At 42.4% G+C, this 18,746-nt stretch overlaps 1 protein-coding gene across 1 annotated transcript; it reads right to left on the bottom strand.

Moving 5' to 3' along the window:
• Positions 1 to 3,766: 3,766 nt before the first annotated feature.
• Positions 3,767 to 15,191, bottom strand: LOC141582922 (ubiquitin-like modifier-activating enzyme 1). The gene is given in 18 exon segments (XM_074392384.1): positions 3,767 to 3,968; positions 4,275 to 4,339; positions 5,948 to 6,144; positions 6,258 to 6,423; positions 9,041 to 9,196; positions 9,546 to 9,563; positions 9,565 to 9,627; positions 9,711 to 9,815; positions 9,932 to 10,108; positions 10,729 to 10,871; positions 10,956 to 11,057; positions 12,756 to 12,888; positions 12,996 to 13,086; positions 13,343 to 13,449; positions 14,394 to 14,528; positions 14,618 to 14,786; positions 14,887 to 14,945; positions 15,075 to 15,191. Coding segments are annotated over 18 exon segments (2,205 nt in total).
• Between the last annotated feature and the right edge of the window lie 3,555 nt (positions 15,192 to 18,746).

Here is an 18,746-nt window from a genome sequence, read left to right as displayed (position 1 = left end):
GGATATCCTTGTTGATTTTCTGTCTGGTTGATCTGTCTAATATTGACAATGGGGTGTTAAAGTCTCCCACTATTATTGTGTGGGAGTCTAAGTCTCTTTGTAAGTCATTAAGAATGTGCCTTATGTATCTCGGTGCTCCTGTATTGGGTGCATATAATATTTTGGATTGCTATCTCTTCTTGTTGCAGTGATCCTTTTACCATTACGTAATGTCCTTCTTTGTCTCTTTTGATCTTTGTTGCTTTAAAGTCTATTTTATCAGAGATGAGAATTACAACTCCTGCTTTTTTTTGCTCTCCATTTGCTTGGTAGATCTTCCTGCATTCCTATATTTTGAGCCCTTTTGTATCCTTGCATGTAAGATGGGTTTCCTGGATACAGCACACTGATGGGTTTTGGCTTTCTATTCAATTTGCCAGTCTGTGTCTTTTGATTGGGGCATTTAGTCCATTGACATTTTCGGATAGTATTGTTATGTGTGAATATGATACTGTCATTTTGATGCTACCTAGCTGTTTTGTTGGTTAGTGGATGCAGATTCTTGATTGTGTTGATGCTCTTTTACCATTTGGTGTGTTTTTGGAGTGGCTGGTACTGGTTGTTCCTTTATATGTGTAGAACCTCTTTCAGGAGTTCTTGTAGAGCAGGTTTGGTGGTGATGAAATCTCTGAGTGCTTGCTTGTTCACAAAGGATTTTATTTTTCCTTCACTTATGAAGCTTAGTTTGGCTGGATAAGAGATTCTGGGTTGAAAGTTATTTTCTTTAAGGATGTTGAATATTGGCCCCGAATGTCTTCTGGCTTGTAGGGTTTCTGCTGAGAGATCTGCTGTGAGTCTAATGGGCTTCCCTTTGTGGGTAACCCGGCCTTTCTGGCTGCCCTTAGCATTTTCTCTTTCATTTCAACCCTGGTGAATCTGACGATTATGTGTCTTGGGTTTGCTCCTCTTGAGGAATATCTTTGTGGTGTTCTCTGTATTTCCTGGATTTGAATATTTGCCTGCCTTGCTAGGTTGGGGAAGTTTTCCTGGATAATATCCTGAAGAGTATTTTCCAGGTCAGATTCATTCTCTTCATCACATTCAGGTACACCTATCAGACGTAGATTAGGTCTTTTCACAGTCCCACATTTCTTGAAGATTTTGTTCATTCCTTTTTGTGCTTTTTTTCTCTTTTCTTGTCTTCTCTTTTTATTTCATTGAGTTGATCTTCTACCTATGATATCCTTTCTTCTGCTTGGTCAATTCGCTATTGAAGCTTGTGCTTGCTGCACAAAGTTCTCCTGTTGTTTTTCAGCGCCATCAATTCACTTATATTCCTCTCTATGCTGTCCATTCTCGTTGGCATTTCGTCCAATCTTTTTTCAAGGTTCCTAGTTTCTTTACATTGGGTTAGAATAAGTTCTTTTAGCTCACTGTAGTTTCTTACTACCCACCTTCTGAAGTCTGATTCTATCATTTCATCACCCTCCTACTCCAACTGCTCTGGTTCCCTTGCTGGTGAGGGTTTGTGATCCCTTTTAGGAGGAGAGGGGTTCTGGTTTCGGGAGTTTTCATCCTTTTTGCACTGGTTTCTTCCCATTTTTGTGGTTTTATCCACCTGTTGTCTTTGCAGTTACTGTCTTTAAGATTGGATCTCTAAGTGAGCTTCTAATTCATGGATGCTGAAGTTACTTTTTTTTTTTTTTTTTTTTTTTTTTTTTTTTTTTTTTTTTTTTTTTTTTTAAGCTTTCCTTCTAACAGTCTGGCCCCTCTGCTTTAGTACTGCTGAGGTCCTCTCCAGGCCCTGCTTGCCTGGGGATCACCTGCAGCAGCTGCAGAACAGAAAGGGTTGCTATCAGTTTCCTCTTCCACTATCTTTATCCCAGAAGGATGCTTGCCTACTGTCAGTCTGTTCTCTCCTTTATGAGGTGAGTCTTTGGATGTATGAGGGTCAGGGAGCTACTTGAGGAGACAGTCTATCTTTTATTGGGGCTTAAGTCCTGAGCTGTGAGCTCCGTTGTTCGTTCAGAGCTGCTGGGCAGATACGTTTAGGTCTGCTGCAGCTGAATTCATAAACCACTTTTTGTTCCCAGATGCTCTGTCCCAGGGAGTTAGAGCTTTATGAGTTTCCACTGCACTACTGCCTTTTTTGATTTTTCTTTCAGGTCTGACCCACCCACCTAGCAGTAGACATAGCCACTGCCTGCCCACAGAGGCTTTGCTGAGCTGCTGTGGGCTCCACCCAGCTGCCCTGTGCTCTTCCCTTCAGTCCTGTTTATATGGGCGTAGTTAGAACTGTCTCAGCAATGGTGGCCCCGCCTCTGTTATGGCGTACTCTCTGTGTTGTGGCAGGTTGTCTTGACAATGGTGGGTTGCCTCGGTGACTGCAGCCTGCCTCCGTAGTGGTGTATAGTCTCAGTACTGGCAGAAGCCCCTCCCCCACTGAGCCGGACAGCCCTGGGTTCAGCTGTGCTTGGTTTGAAGGGCTCAACCCAGAGGGCTTCCAATTACTGTTTTTGTTTCCGTTGTTGTTGGTGGTGGAGGTGTGGCCCCAATCGAGCCTGACCTCCTGGCTCCCTGACTCAGAGTCTTTTTTTTTTTTTTTTTTTTTTTTTAAATTTATTTTTTATTTTTTTGAGATGGAGTTTCCCTCGTTACCCAGGCTGGAGTGCAATGGCAGGATCTCAGCTCACCGCAACCTCCGCCTCCTGGGTTCAGGCAATTCTCCTGCCTCTGCCTCCTGAATAGCTGGGATTACAGCCACACTCCGCCATGCCTAGCTATTTTGTATTTTTAGTAGAGACAGGATTTCACCATGTTGACCAGGATTGTCTCGATCTCTTGACCTCGTGATCCACCCCCCTCAGCCTCCCAAAGTGCTGGGATTACAGGCTTGAGCCACCGTGCCTGGCCGAGTCTTTTGTTGAACAACCCCACGTTCCAGTTGCTTGTTGAAAAGGCACCAGGATCTCCCGTTCTGTGACTCACTGAGTCGGCTCAAACTGTGGAGATGGCTCCTGGTGGATTTTTTGCCTAGGAATCTCCTGGCCTGGCTCGCTATTTCAAATGAATGGGCAACTCTGCCATCTCAGGGCTCCGATCGCCAGCTAAGAGGGCTCCCAGACCAGTGGCTTTTGTACGGAGAACTGCTGCAACAGGGCATTGTCAAAGCAGCCACGCGGGCCAAATCAGCCCCATAGGGCCCAAAACAGCCACACAGGCTGGGACGGCAGCACTGGCTGATAAAAATTTTTCAATAAAAATTTTTTGTGGGCAATAAAAATTTTTCTGGAAATGCGGCGTCCACTCACCCTCTGCACTTTCACTGGGAGCTGACGTCCTGAGCTGTTCTTAGGCGGCCATCTTCCCAGCATTCTCCCCAGTCCTCACCAAATTCTTATCAGATAAGCATTACCTACTTCGCAGATGAGACTCCTGAAGATAAAAAAAGACAATGATTTGCCCTAGTGTCACACAGAACTGGCACTTGCACTCTTATCTCCAAAATATCTCCCCTATGATAATCTCTACAGCTTTACTGGGAATCAGATTTGACTCAGCGTACACCACAGGAGACAGAACAGAGGCCAAGTTTCTGGGTTGAAAGAAAAGGAACAAAGCAAAAGCAGGTGTCTGCAGAAAGCACTGGTCTTACCACTTTTCTGAAACCCCCATGCCGTAAGGTGCCTGTGACACCCGCCTTAACTAGAATGAACCATGTCAAAAGCCTCCAGTAAACTCCACATTTCCAGAAAGAGTATTCTGCCAAATAGACACTGAAAGCATGCTATACCTGGTCAGGAGGAAAGTTGTGCAGCAGCTGCTGGATGTTGTGAGAATACTGGGTGTGCCACTGGTGGTAGGCCCAGGTCACACAATCAGCCCAAGTCTATGGTCTCTGTAGCACCAGGCGGCGCTGCACATTCTCCAGCAGCTCCAAGGGTTGGGTGCCTGCCAGCCACAGTGTCAGCTCCATAAACTTGGGGTTTCTATGAGGCAAACATCGGGACTAATCAATAGCCTTAGGAGTAGGCTTCACAGAAATTGCAGTGTGTTCATGGAAAGCTACATCTGATCCCCCCACTGGAGTAGAATAGACAGGAAGACATGTCACCTCCCTATGTATGCAAATACACAACTCTGACCCTGGAATCACCTGCCTCATATGAGGCTCAAGCATTCATTCATTCAGAGTGAACCTGACAGTGAGTTTTAGAGTTGTTAGGAATTACACAAGATGCTTTGCGTTGGCTGGCAGGCAGGAGATAGGGAGAGGGGACATTTGAGTTACTCACGTGAGGTACTGGTTGACATTTTCTGCCGGCTGCTTGAAGAGGCTTTCAAACTCATCTCGAGCCCACTATAGGCAGGGCAGATAAAATTACAATGGTAGATAAAATGAGATTCTACCAGCAGTCGAAATACCACCAGTAACATAGAGCAAGCAGGAAGAGACAACTGCTCTGGGAGAATAGAGGTGAAAAGCCTCACAAATGGGGCTGCCCAAATTTCTCCATCTTCCCACCTCAAACTTAAAAACTAATAGCTTTGATCTGCACAATGGTTACACAGTATATGTGCATGGAAACTTATTTTTAAATAAGATGTGCAGTACACTCTTTTGATGTGAGTTGCCCCAGTGAAAAGAAAAAAATAAAAATAAAAAAAATCAACTGAAGAGAACAAGGATGATCCTCCTATACAGATTTTGGGGACTGGGCATAAAACAAAACAGATAAGGATTGTTGTGCTTATTTTTGCCCTCTGATTCTTAGAAAGGCAGTCAATACAGTCATTGATGAAGCTGTCTGGAGGACCCAAAGAATGGACATTTAGTTTCAACTCCAGGTCTGCCAAACACAACCACCTTTTGTGACTTCAGGCACAGCGGGTAGTATTTCAAAACACAATGGAACACTAAAATCTACACCTCATGACATTTCTATAAAGGAATGACAAAATACATAAATTATAAAATATACTTAAAATAGTGCTAAGTACATACTAAGTGCTAAGTGCTGTATAAAAGCACTTTGAGAGATGTTATCATCATGTACATTTTAAAGCAAGAAATATGAGGCATGGAGAAATTAAGTCCAAGATTATGAAGCAAATATATTTTAAAACCTTTTTATGGGCCTCCCTGCATATTAGGCAAAGAGTAGAATATCACATCCTAGTAAAAGTTATGTACATTCACATATTCAGGTAGGGGGAAGGAGAAAGAGAGAGAGAGAGAGAGAGAGAGAGGTGACAACACAAACATAAACATATTCGTTCTGTACCTGCTTGATTGAAATGAGAATTAGGTTTTTTCCCCCTCTCTTTGTACCATCTTTATAATCCCCTCAGTCATGAACTCAAACATAACACTAAGTCTGAAAATGTAATGTTTAATCTTAAGCTGAAAGGGTAGTAAATCAGGATTAGGTATTCTAGGTGTCAATTATTCAGGTGTGTTAACTTTATCTAACTAGGTAATATATGCCGTGTTCTGTTAAGAGAGAAACAGAACCATCCTAACAAGCCAGCTGCTAAACACATTTTAGGCAAAATCAGGAAAATACAATTATCAATTCATGTTTTAGAGGTAATTTTAGAAACCAAAACATAAATAAATAAGTTTTGTATGCGAGAGTGGAATGTTTACACTTTTTACATTATGATAAATTATATTCTATTTCTACTTTTTACATAATGATAAATTACATTCTATACTCATACAAAGATGTGTTACCTTGCATAAAGATGCTCTTCCAAAATAAAAAATTTGAAGTATAACACAAAAAGAAATGAATCACTTTTACAAACTTAGGTTGCTGAGTCTAAGAAAACGAAACAAGTTTGGAGAACATACACAAGCTATGCTATGGCTTTCAACACTTAAATGACAGAGGCTTCCTGACTCAGAGACCACCTATCTAGGTGCCTGTCTCTCCCACCTTCTGCTACCTCTAAGGCTGATTACCTGCAGGGTATGCTTAATAGCATTGGGGAAGTTCTTCAGTGTACAGATGGAGATGGATTTCTCAGGGGGGTCCTGGCTGGAGCTGTAAGACTCTGTCAAGAAGGGAATCACCACCTGCACACTGCCCTTGGTGCCCAGTGTTCCAGACTCCAGTAGTGGCTTTCGGTAATACACACAGCAGCTGTCCATGTACAATCCTTGGAGAAGTGATGGAAGTGGTATTACAAATGGGAGATAGACAGGAACATCAGCAACCTGCAATATTCATATTCACAATTCTGCCCTCTTCCTCACCCAGCCCCAAACTCATGGGCATCCACATAGTCCAGAGCACTGGCCACATCATCCAGGTTTTGGAAGAAGTCATCATCGTAGATACATTCTGTTTTAGGGCCCACACGATTCTGGTGGCTCATCACCCTGATGTGTGGGTTTATCTGATGCACAGCTGTAGCAGCTCTGTCAGACATGAATTTCTGAATGCAGAGGGAGAAACAAAGCTGTTAAGCACAAATCAGCCCAACAAGTCTATATAGGGCCAACATGAAAAGACCTAAACTGAGTCCAGAGGGCTGCTGTTTGGCCAAAAGGAAGTCCACGAAGGTGCCACGTGGTTGGGGCTATGACAAACGAGGCTGAAAAGAACAAAACAAAAAAACTGACACAAAAATAAAGCAATGGATGAAGTATCACCTATATAATATTTTTTTGTTCTGTTGAGATGAAATTTTGCTCGTTGCCCAGGGTGGAGTGTGATGGTAAAAACTACTCACCGTGACCTCTGCCTCCCAGGTTCAAACCATTTTCCTGCCTCGGCCTCCTGAGTATCTGGAATTACAGGAATGTGCCACCACACCTGGCTAATTTTGTAATTTTAGTAGAGAACGGGGTTTCTCTATGTTGGTCAGGTTGGTCTCAAACTCCTGACCTGAGGTGATCCAGCCCACCACGGCTTCCCAAAGTGCTAGAATTATAGGCCTGAGCCAGCACACCCAGCCCCAACATCTAATATTTTTAAGTTAATGACACCTGGAGTTGGGACACACGCATCAAAAATAAAACCAAGGTTTTATGTACACCAAGTGGTACAAGAACAAAAAGGATTTCATCAAAGCTCAACTCACATTCCTGTTCTGCTCAAAACTCTCCACTGGCTTCTGATTTCAGTTGGAGTAAAATAAGTCTGTTTCCTTCCATATTAACTCTGCTACTAAACACCACAGCTCTAAGTCTAGCTCAGGCCCTTACCTTTGCCTGGTACACTTTTCCTATGGTGTTCCACTGATTCTCCTACATTCTCTTAAGTTTGCAGAAATGTCAACTTTCCAAGGCCTTTTCCTTACCTACCCTGCAAAGCAATTTCATGGCATTTCCAACTGCCTCTTAGTTTGTTATTCATCATTAGTACTTCCCACATTCTAACAGCAACTGTATATTTTCCTATTTTATTTGCTTATTACAGCAGTTGTTAAACACAGTGGTCTATAAAAATATCTTTAAAATAACCTGTTATATAGGCAACAGATACCATTATTTTCCAAGTTAGAAATTTAAATTGAGGTCATTCAAAATAAGTACATTTAAAAGTGCAATAAGGCCATTATGTGCAATACAAACATTATTATAAAGCATTTCCAATACAGAAGTTCAGGAATAATCATTCAGTAATAACACCCCATGTTCTCAATCATAAGTGGAATCTAAACAATTAGAACACATGGACACAGGAAGGGGAACATCGCTCACCGGGACCTATTGTTGGGTGGAGAGTTACGGAAAGGACAGCATTAGAGAAATACCTAATGTAGATGACAGGATGATGTGTGCAGCAAACAACCATGGCACATATATGTATACGTAACAAACCTGTACATTCTGCACATGTACCTCAGGTCTTCTAATAATAATAAAACCAAAAGAAACATAAATAGGTAACTAAAGACTAAAAAAATAAACAACTTCAGTAATAAGAGTCACATGATACTGGATTTTGCAAATCTCTTTTTAAGTTATGTAGCCTGATAAAGACAGCTGGATTCTCATATCCACTGCATTCAGTCTGCTATGTATTTTGCTAAAGGATATATGGGAGACAACACATGAAAATATTTTCATAATCCTTAATGGCATTATCAGTGTCTAGTGGTTTGTTGAGGTTTCTAAATTAATCTATAAACAGTAATTTTCTGTTTAAGACAGAGTTTTGGTCTTCTCGCCCAGGCTACAGTGCAATGGCGCCATTTTGGCTTACTGCAAACTCCGCCTCCTGAGTTCAAGCGATTCTCCTGCCTCGGCAGCCCAAGCAGTTGGGATTACCAGGGCCTGTCACCATGCCTGGCTAATTTTTGTACTTTTAGTAGAGATGGGAATTCACCATGTTGGCCAGGCTGTCCTCAAACTCCTGACCTCAGGTGACCCATCCACCTTGGCCTCCCAAACTGCTGGGATTACAGGTGTGAAACACCATGCCTGGCCAAGAACAACTTTTTATCATCATGCACTGGCCATTTGGAAAATGTTCATTTCAGTGAGTTCACAGAGGCTTCCTAAACTAAAATCTGATTTTCACTTGATAAAGTAAGAAGGAAGATGGCAAATAATGTCTTGGTATTCTTAAAATAACAGTGATCACACAGGCTCAAAAAGAATTTGAAGGACCTCTAGAGGACACGGGACTGCATTCTGAGACATTCTCTGCATCTTTCCACTAGACAAGGACAGGAGCCTTTCTTTTGCTACCTCTGATGAATTTCAAATGTCTAAAGTAGTATTTAGTATGTTGGGTATAAAAAGAATGAGAGATTGTAAGCAGGCAAATTGGCGATGACCTTTACAGGAGACTTTCTTGATAATCCCTTTATATACCAACTTCAGTTTCAACATTAACAGTGACTCCCAACAGACACAAAATAATTGCAGATTTATGAAAAATACCAATGAAAGAACACACAAGGTATTCAACACATGTTGAATGAAAAAGTAACGAGAAAAGAGCTGAAAGACAGCGACAAAAAGACTTGGGTCATTAAGATCCAAAATAAGAGAGAGAGAGAATAGAGAAGTGAGAGAAACTCTAAACCCTGTCTTACTCACCGAGACATCCCAGGGTTGAAAGAGAAACTGTCGGTTCAAATTGGACTTCTTGATGGTGTCCATGTCTGTAATAGTTATTTCACCACTCTCCCCACAACCTAGCCCAATCATGGCAAAATTCTTGAGAAGCTCACAGCCAATGGCCCCAGCACCCACCTGAAAGAGAGCAAATAAGAGACATCTCATCAGGGTGACTAAGGACAATGCAGAGTCACCCACCACTCCACACTCTCCCTGAATATAGCAAAAGAAGACATGAGAGCCTACTGCCACACATTCAGCTCCCAGGGCCAATAAACCTTTCATTATCTGAGGAAGGAAGCACCAGGTGAAAGAAATAAAGGCATATATTAAGCTTTCACTCAATATACAGAAAATTGAAAGGGGGATGTAGTTAAGTTTCAAGAACCAAGATACTCTAGTGCGGGCAGAAAATTGAGATCCCAGAGGAGGTGGCCAGAAGACAGGGAGGTGAAAGTAACAGGTGCCCAACAGGGGCATTCACCAGGAAGTTCTTCTGTTTAGCCAGCTTTCCCTTGCAGGTCTGAGCCAAACACAGCCACCTGTCCATCATAACGATTCTGGTGCTGTCATGTGAAAAGAGGAAGGTCAGAGAGGACTTGCCTTAGACACGCTCCCAGTGCCTTTCCCATGGGCCCCACCTATGTACCGGGAGATACTGGTCTTCCATGAAGTCTGCTTTCTCCTCAGGGAGACATTCAACTGCATCAAAGTACAGCCACTGCGTGATTGGCATAAACTTTCCAGAGCAGGCCTGAGGGAGAATGATCAGTGGTTAATCAGGGCCTAAAACAGATGAACACCAATTGATAATCTTAGGGAAGAAACTGGACCACACCCAGACATTCCCTTTTACCACCCCTTGCTAACCTTCATAACCTCTTGTGCAGCCAGGCCTCCAATGAAAACATTTATAGGTACCAGATCCCCGGCAGCCACATATGCCAGTTTCCGGATGAAGTCCTCATCCAGGCTGCCTTGCTTCACTGCTGGCAAGGCTTGGGCATTCACAGCCTGTGCTAGAGTCACTACTTCTGCTGCATCCTCCTGTTGGGCCAGAGGAAGCCAAAAGAGGCCTTTTTAGGGAAATGGTAGAAGAGAGGGACAAAGGAAGAAGGAGAATGAGGAGGAGGAGGAGGAGGAGGAGAAGAAGAAGAAGAAGAGGTGGAGAATGAGGAGGCAGAGGAGGAGGAGGAGGAGAAGAAGAAGAGAAGAAGGAGAAGAAGAAGAGTTGGAGAATGAGGAGGAAGAGGAGGAGGAGGAGGAGAAAGAGAAGGAGGGGGAAGAGAAGAGAAGGAAGAAGAGGGGAAGAAGAAAAGGAAGGAGAGGAAGGAGGAGGAGGAGAAGAGGAAAAGGAAGAAGAAGAGGTGAAAGAAGAGGAAGAAATGGAAGAAGAGGAAGAGCAGGAAGAAGAAGAAGAAGTGGGAGTAGAAGAAGAGGAAGAGGAAGAAGAGGAGAAGAGGAAGAAGAAATGGAAGAAGAGGAAGAAGAAAGAGGAGAAGGAGAAAAGGAAGAAGAGGAAAAAGGAGGAGGAGGAGAAAAGGAAGAGGAAGAAGAATGAAGACGAGGAGTGGGAGGAGCAGTGGGAGCAGCAGCAGCAGCAGACAGTTGGAGAGGTATGACAGGCTTCAGGACAAGTACCCTGGCTGGCTGGCCCACTCACATACCTTGTGGGGACGAGGTGGCCTGCTATGTTGACTACAGAACTGATGCAGTGCCTGGAAGCCAACATGTAGATGAGCAGGGTGAGAATACTTAGCATAGTCTGTTACCACAAAGTCTGGCTCTGCAGTGAGGCAAGCAAGGATTTCTGTGGAAAGTCAGGGTTATTAGTACCACAGCTGTGAGAAAACTAGAAATTCATGAACCACAGTCCACATCCCACCACCACTACTCACCAAACTAATCTTCTTGGATACTTTGACCTGACTGACGATGCCTCCACCAATGTAGTCAGAGAAGCTGGAGGTATCACAGATACTAAAGGTATAGGAACCTAGAATATTAAAAAAGGATACAGTGTAATCTTTCTATCCATGCAGTAACCCATCTAGCCTGCCACTCAAAATACACAGCACCATCAAAATGAGAATTAAAAAGCCACACTCTCCCTAGCTCAAGACATTGGAGGCCTCTGCCAGCAGCTCTCTCTACTCACACATGAGAATGCCTCTCCTTTGGCCCCATATCTAGCTCATCCTGCACAGAGACCCCATAATTAAATGTCACTCTGGAGAAACAAAGAAACCCTGAATCATGGATGTAACATTCACAAGTATTCTTTCTCTACCAAGTGTCAGATAAGCATATTTCTTCAGCTACAGTTCAATGAGCTTCCTAAATCTGTAACTGAAGTTTTCAACAAACATGTTATTTTTTTTTGGCCATTATTTCTTCAAAAACTTTTCTGGACCTATTCCATCCTTAACATTTCGTCAAACCTGTATTCTTAGTATTCCATCGAACTTGCTATTTTTCACACATAAGCACTTTATTTTAGCTCTTTTTCAAATAACTTGAACAGCTCATTATTTCCTAGAGCTTCCTGGATCTATTTCAATATTTATTTCAATGTTCTTTTCTACCAATCTTATACACCAGATAAGATTATCAGATTAAGATACTTAAAATACAAAATATTAAAAGACATTATCCAACTTCCAAAATACAATAAAGAGGTAAGAGAATAAAAAGAAATAAGCAATTGAGTTGTAGAAGATAAAGTAGCTTAAAGTACCTATAATTGACAATGTCCTGAGAAGAGGTGTGTAGGGCAAAGGGGGAGTTACAACACAGTATTTTAAAAAAAGTAACCCAAATGTATTAAACTATAAATATACGGAATACATAAATTGGAAAGCCACAAACAAAAGGCACACAAGGAAAACATACGAAAGTACATTATAATCACATCGCTTAAAACCAGTAATAGAGAAAATAAGCACTTTACATTCAGGTGAACAAAAACAAGATGTCTAAATTATCCCAAAAACATGCAAAGTAAACACAATTCCAGACACAAAAATGATAACAGAATATTCACCAGCAGACTCACACTTGGAAAAATGTAAAAGGTCATCTTTTGGGCAAAAATCTGGGTAACAGAAAAGGAAGAACACTGAAAATTGTAATTATATCTGTAAAAAAGCTGTGTTTTACTTTTATATGCCTTTAAAATTTTTAATTGTTAAAAATGTAGAGCACCTTACCACACATAAAAAAGTAAAATGGTATTGTAATAGCAAATAATAAACTAGAAAATGAAAATATTTTGTTTTAAGTTTCTTTTACATGTGAGGTGGTGAAATACTGGAGACCATGCTGTGCACACATTACCGATGTATGCTACAAATTCTAAAGCCATTCTAATTTTAAAAGCATAGCCAATAAAAACATACACTAGCGAGAGAGAGAGAGAGAGAAATGGAATAACTAGAGAGAGAGAGAAATGAAATCAAACTGTGGCATATAACTCTATTGCCTCTAGCAGGGAGTTCACCACCTTTCCTTTAAGTAAGATCTCATAAGACTCTCTCCTCAGTCCCACCTCATACTCCAGAGTTCTCCTTTTGGCTTTCAGTTCAATTCAGACTATGGGGATATGTGTCATCTATTGGCCTCTGGGTAAACCCCCATCAGAGACAACTTTCTCATTGTTTCAGGCAATCATTTCTCATCCCCAGCCTTGATATACCTAGGACTTTTATCTCTACGGGGAGGATGTTATTGAGTTCATTCATGCCCTGGACTTCTCTGAAGGAGACAAAGTCGCCGCTCTCAAACCCATGCTGGGCCTCATCCAGGCAGGTGACCACACCAGGGCTGTCCTAGGTGGAAGTGGAGTAGACTTCAGAGAAAGACTAGAGTGCCAGTAGATAGGCAAAACTGTTGTTGCTCACCAGGGTTTCCCTGAACTCTTAGAGGGCCTCCTTACCTTGGTGATCATAGAAACCACAGCACTGAGTGGCTGCTCCCCATTGGAATCTCTGAGAATCATGTCTTTTCCAAAGTCACAGAAGAGTTGCCTGCAGAGGGGAGTAACAGAACTGGTGCCTCAGGTCCATATACTTAGGTATTCCCTTTTCCCTCAAGGTACAATGAACTCTTGCAAAGGAAACTCAGCTTATCAATAGCAGGAATCATATGGCACTCAGGTCAAACAGGAAGAGCAAAAGTGCAGAATTTAGAATTCCAGTGCCTGAACGTAAGGTAAGTGCAATGGGAGCCTCTTGGCCTGAGTTTGGCAGGGGTTGCAGGAGGAAGAAAGACGCAGGCACTTACCCAAAGAGGCCCCTGGTGTCTGTAACCACCAGCTTGATTCCATAGCTGTGACAAATCTCACCCACTTGCAGCTGGTTCTCCAAGGGAGTGTTGGTAAGGACCACCACCTATGAAGAGCCAAAGACCTGGGCTGAGGGCCTGGTACTGAAATACAGTGGAGTGAGATAACAGAAGACAAAGGCTAAAGGGAAGGGATGGACTGGATAGCTTCACCTAGGTTTTGCTGGTTTGGCCCTCATTTACAAACACCTGTAAAGCATCTGTGTGTGTCAGATAAAGGGATACAGGGAGGAAAGAGTTTGAAGACCACTGAATCTATTTATTTGACAAACATCTAAGTGTCAAATAAACTGCTGCCTGGTCTGTGGTGACCTGAGAAACAAAAAGATGAATAACAGTGTGCCCCATTCAAAGCCTCTATTTGCCCCTATCACATTCACTGGTTTTAAATCTCAGGAAAAAGCCTGTCCAGCCATGGTATTAGGGATTTGTCTTATTTTTTCTCCCCCTAATTCACTGGCGTAAAAGTTATTATGCTTATTTCAGGAGTTTCAGTACCCTTCTCCTCTGGGACAGCTTAAGGCAGATCATCAGTACTCACAGCTCCTCCTTCCGATACAGTTTATTAAATACACCTATATAATGCTCTCCAGCTACTGTTTTAAGCTTAGCCTTCAGAAAATCTCTGTGAGGCTGACGGTGCTATTGTTCCTTTTCTAGATACAGTAACTAAGGCAGGGATTAAGTGACTTGTTTATAGTCATACCATTAAAAGACATCAAAACTCTTAAGAAGCATAGCTAGTATAGCTCAGCTCAAGGTCAATGTTCACAATCACTATACCACAGTGTACAGCCACATCTTCTCTCCTGAAAAGAGATGAATACCCCAACGATAGGTCCAGAGTGTAATTCCTGTCTGCATTCCTTAGCCCTCCAGCATGAAATGTGACACAAAGGGCCAGGCATTAAATCAATGGTAAACAAACAAACCAGAGATAAGACTTGAAAAAATTAGGCAGGGCATGGGGGTGGGTAATGCCTCAAAGTACCTGAAAACCTCTAAGGAAGTCCTCAACTAACGATCCTTTGTAGGTGAGGACACGCACATAGCCATTGAGTTCTGCAAGGTGCAACTGTGATACTTCAGCTCGATTTTTACCAATGTCCTCTTCTCGCAGGTAGAACTATCAGAGGATGTAGGAAGAGAGAACGTAAGTGAACACAGAGCCCAGGAAGATTGGTTCCCTGGAAAAGCAAAGGGTCCATAGGTTACCTGGGAGGAGAGATCAGCCCACTGGGCAGTGCCCTGGTCATGTAAGGTGACAGCCTTGACCCCACCGAGGATGATGTTCTTGGCGATCTCCACACCTAGCCCCTGCAGGCCTGAAACCAGCACACTGGATATCTGGAGATACTTCATTGCTTCATGACCCAGCACATACCTGGCAGGTTATGGAGGCCTCTGGTCAGGATCGGCTAACCCAACCCCATCTTCTCTGTGTCTCTTCCCACCTGTCGTTCCCCAGCCATGGCCCCACTTACAGCTGGCGGGAATAAAGATCTTCATCTATGTGTATTCCACTGCTGTTTTTGGACATTCCCTAGAGATGGAGAAAAGAAAAACAGATTAAGAGGAGATAGGCAGGAATGGGACAGACAAACAGGCAGAGGTACTTTCCTACCAGTTACTCTACCTCCTCATCTGTCAGTGTCCAGAAATAAATTCTCACCTGGCTTGGTCCCAAGGGCACTTCAGACATCACAGAGTAGGCAGAGGAACAATCAGAATCCAACTCTGAACCGGACCCAGACACACGACGTTTCTTGGAGAGCAGTGAGCTGGACATGTGCAGGAAAAGGGAGTGTTAAAGGTGAGGTAAATGTGGGGAGGCTTTTCTGTTAGTGGCAATTGTGGGAGAGAGTTTTGTGGCAATCCTATTTTATTAAAAGAGAGACACAGTAGGTAATAAAGCTAAAGGGGAAACTGGGCAGGTTGAGCTTACACAATTTAGGGATGAATAAGCTCGGTGAACAGATATGGGATAGATACTGAGGTAGAACTGGATTTCCCATTTTGAACTCTGCTTTTGAAGTAAGAGGTAGGGCCTAGAATAAGGCTCTGGAGGTGAGTCTCTGACAATGGTAGTTAGAACCAAATCTAAAAGAGTCTGTGATAACAAAACTGATGGTCATGGGAATAGATTTCTAGTGGAAGACTGTGTAGTCGAACACTCATACGTGGTAAGTGGTCCTCTGAGAGGTTATGAGAAAAGACACTCAGGATTATCTGAAGTGAATGTCGGGATCATGAAAAAGGGGCATTCCATAAAGTAGATACTGGCACTATACCTCTAAGTAACGATGTTCAATATTCCTTTCTCACAGAAGATGATACATGGATTGGGGAAGATGGTTTGAGTGATAGGTCTGAATGGTAGTAGGAACTAGAAAAATCTGTAAAGCCAAGCACTAAATCATTAAAAAAAAAAAAAAAAAAAAAAAAAAAAAAAAAAAAAAAAAAAGAAAGAAAGAAAAGAAAAAGAAAAAAGAAAAAAGAAATGCAGCCCCCAAAGGAGACCACCACGGAAGACACGACAGTCAGGATGAGATGCGGAAAAGGTGTCGACGACAGACAGACAAGGCCAAATAGTCTTAAGCAAAGTGTAGCATGGATTTTTTTCTTTTTTCTTTTCTTTTTTTTTTTTGCTTTCAAGATTGATTGTGGGAAAGTAGTCCAGGAAAGAGAGTGATGTCTAAAGGAGAATGCCGGATAAAAGTTGTCTTTGGGGGAAAATGAAGACTAGACACACAGACACTCCCTGGGAAGTAGCCCCTTTTGCAAGCTGGAGGCCAAAAAACCGGGGGAGCAGGGATCTGAGGTCTGAAGGATAATTCCAGCTGGGATAATTTAATGAAGTAGATGGACGAGAGATGCTAAACTGCTGAAAATCTACTGGCTCAGAAAGGTCTAACACAAGCCAGGGAATGGGAAAGATTTCTGGCTAGCGATGTTGAGCCTGTGACTCCAAAAGGCAACGCTGAGCATCTACAGTCTTGAAGTCAGCTTTCTAAACCCTGAGAAAGGATGGGAAACTTCGGCATTGTCTCAGCATCTCCTCGTCCCCACCCAGCCTCAAAATAGTCTGCTATGACCTCAGCCCGGCCCAGACCCCTACCACCTCAGGCTCAGGGTAGAGGCCTTCTGAAGTCTCTAACCCTGGCAAATCAATTGGAAAGTAGTTACCCATGCCAGTTCCCAGGGCCCCCAAACCCCTGGCAAGGCAACTGGAAGATAGTTACCAATGCCAGTTCCTATGTCCTCCAAAACTCCACCTCCCCAGGCCCCGCCCCACTGCCCCGACCCCGCTGCCCGCCTGCTCAGGCTCCCCAACTGCCCTCCCCCGCTCGCCCGCCATCCCGCCCGCCACCTGCTCCCCCGCCTGCCACCCACTCCCCCGCCCCCGCGGCCCCGCCCCTCCCCGCGCGGACCAGACCCAGACACCCGACCCCCCCGACCCTGCTGCTGGCCAACCCGCCCAGCCCACCGCCCGCCCACCGCCCGCTCCCCCGCCCGCTCCCCCGCCCGCTCCCCCGCCGGCTCCCTCCCGCCCCCTCCACCACCCACCCCAACTGCCTCCGGCACTCCGCCCACGCCTCCCCCGCCAACCTCTCTGCTCCTGCCCCCGCCCCGCCCCTGCCGCCAGCCGTTTACCATAGTCTTCTATAGTCCTCTTTCTTTAACATTACCAGTCATTTGATTATATTGAGTCTCATTTTTTCTTGTTCAGGTAAAGTTTGTGAATTTTTATCAATCTTATTAAATAACCAATTTTGGTTTTCTTGGTTTTGTATATTTGGTTCTAGTCTAAACTTGCATCTTTGTTTTGGGGTTAGTTTGTACTTTTTCTAGTTTTATTTTTTTAATGAGAGCTTATTATAAGATTTGAGTTTTTCCTTTTATGTACGTCTTTCTAGCTATAAAGTTTCCGTAAGTGCTGCCTTTGCTGCATTTCATGAGTTCTATTATCTTTCATTTTCGTTTAAAAGTATCTTCTAGTTTCTCCTGAGAATTCTTCTTTGATCCATTGATTGCTTAGGAGTGTGCTAATTTCCACATCATTACAAATTTTAAAAATTGCTTGTTATTAATTTCCAGTTTTATTCCAATGCAGTCACAGAACATACTTGGTATAAATTTGTTAACTAAAATTAAAATTCAGCCAAATGAACGGACTCCTCCTATTGACCAAGGCAATTCCAAAGTTAATGGAAACAGTTGTTCAGGCCATAATGGGAAGTTTGAGACATAGCCTCCTTCCTTTTGAAATTAAAAAAAGCCCACCAGCATTAACATCAACATAGATTTTAAGTCTGATTAAAAAAAAAAAAAAAGTACTTGCTTTATGTGTTCACTTTTGATCTAAAAACAAAACAAAACAAAACAAAACTTTTCCCATTTACTTTTCTTGCATGCTTTTTCTTCTTCTCCCTTCACTATGTTCAGAATCAAGAGAAGTTTTCTAATAAATCATACTCCTTGAAAAACTCAAAAGAAAAATGCCACTCACCTCTTTTGGGGTGTTTTGTATTTTGTGAGGAGTTTTATTGGCAGAATTTTATTGGCAGATTTTAAAGCTCTGTATTCCTGTATTTTATGACCTGACTTCTTTCACTCTGAGGGTAAGAAATGACCTTATACTGTGAGAGGATTTGACTATGGCATGTGTAATAGCAGATACACTGCAAAGTTAAAAGTGACAGAGGACCATTTATAGAAAGTTGTCTTAGCACTTTCTTTTTAAATTATTTTCTGCCAGCAAGTTTTTTGTTTTTGTTTGTTTGTTTGTTTGAATCCTAATTCGACTTTAAAGTGCGTTCTAACAAATCTTCTCCATTGCCTTTTCTTTTTTCTTGCCATTTCAAGTACCCCGTCTGTTTCATGTTGGTGTACTTGCAAACATTTTTGTACAATTGAAAATTTTGAAGTCATGACATGTTTTCAAGTTCTCCAGAAAGTTTACATGTTATTGTCTGTCGTGCACATTTTAAACTGCTGGGCAAATTAACACTAAGGAAAAATTAAGGGCCCAAAAATAATCCACCTGAAACTCAAGAATACCTAATATCTTTATTTCTGTTTTCTTTTTTATCTTATCTTTTTTTTTTTTCTTTTTTATATCTGCTGTTACTTTTCTGCTGAGATAAAAACCATTGATGGAATCTAATCACTTTGCGTGTTTGTTTGATTTTGCAAACTGGTGATTTTTTAGTAATATCTCTTGACTAGAGTTCTTAAGGAAAGCTTTTTTAGTAATATCTCTTGACTAGAGTTCTTAAGGAAAGCTTTAAAATCATAGTTTATATGAGTTTGTATGTGTGTGATTTTGTGTAAGTACACATAT

This window comes from Saimiri boliviensis, chromosome Y (assembly GCF_048565385.1).
Source record: "Saimiri boliviensis isolate mSaiBol1 chromosome Y, mSaiBol1.pri, whole genome shotgun sequence".
NCBI classification, from domain to species: Eukaryota; Metazoa; Chordata; class Mammalia; order Primates; family Cebidae; genus Saimiri; species Saimiri boliviensis.
The sequence above is the reverse complement of the archived record's forward strand: the minus strand, read 5'-3'. Positions and strand labels throughout refer to the sequence as shown.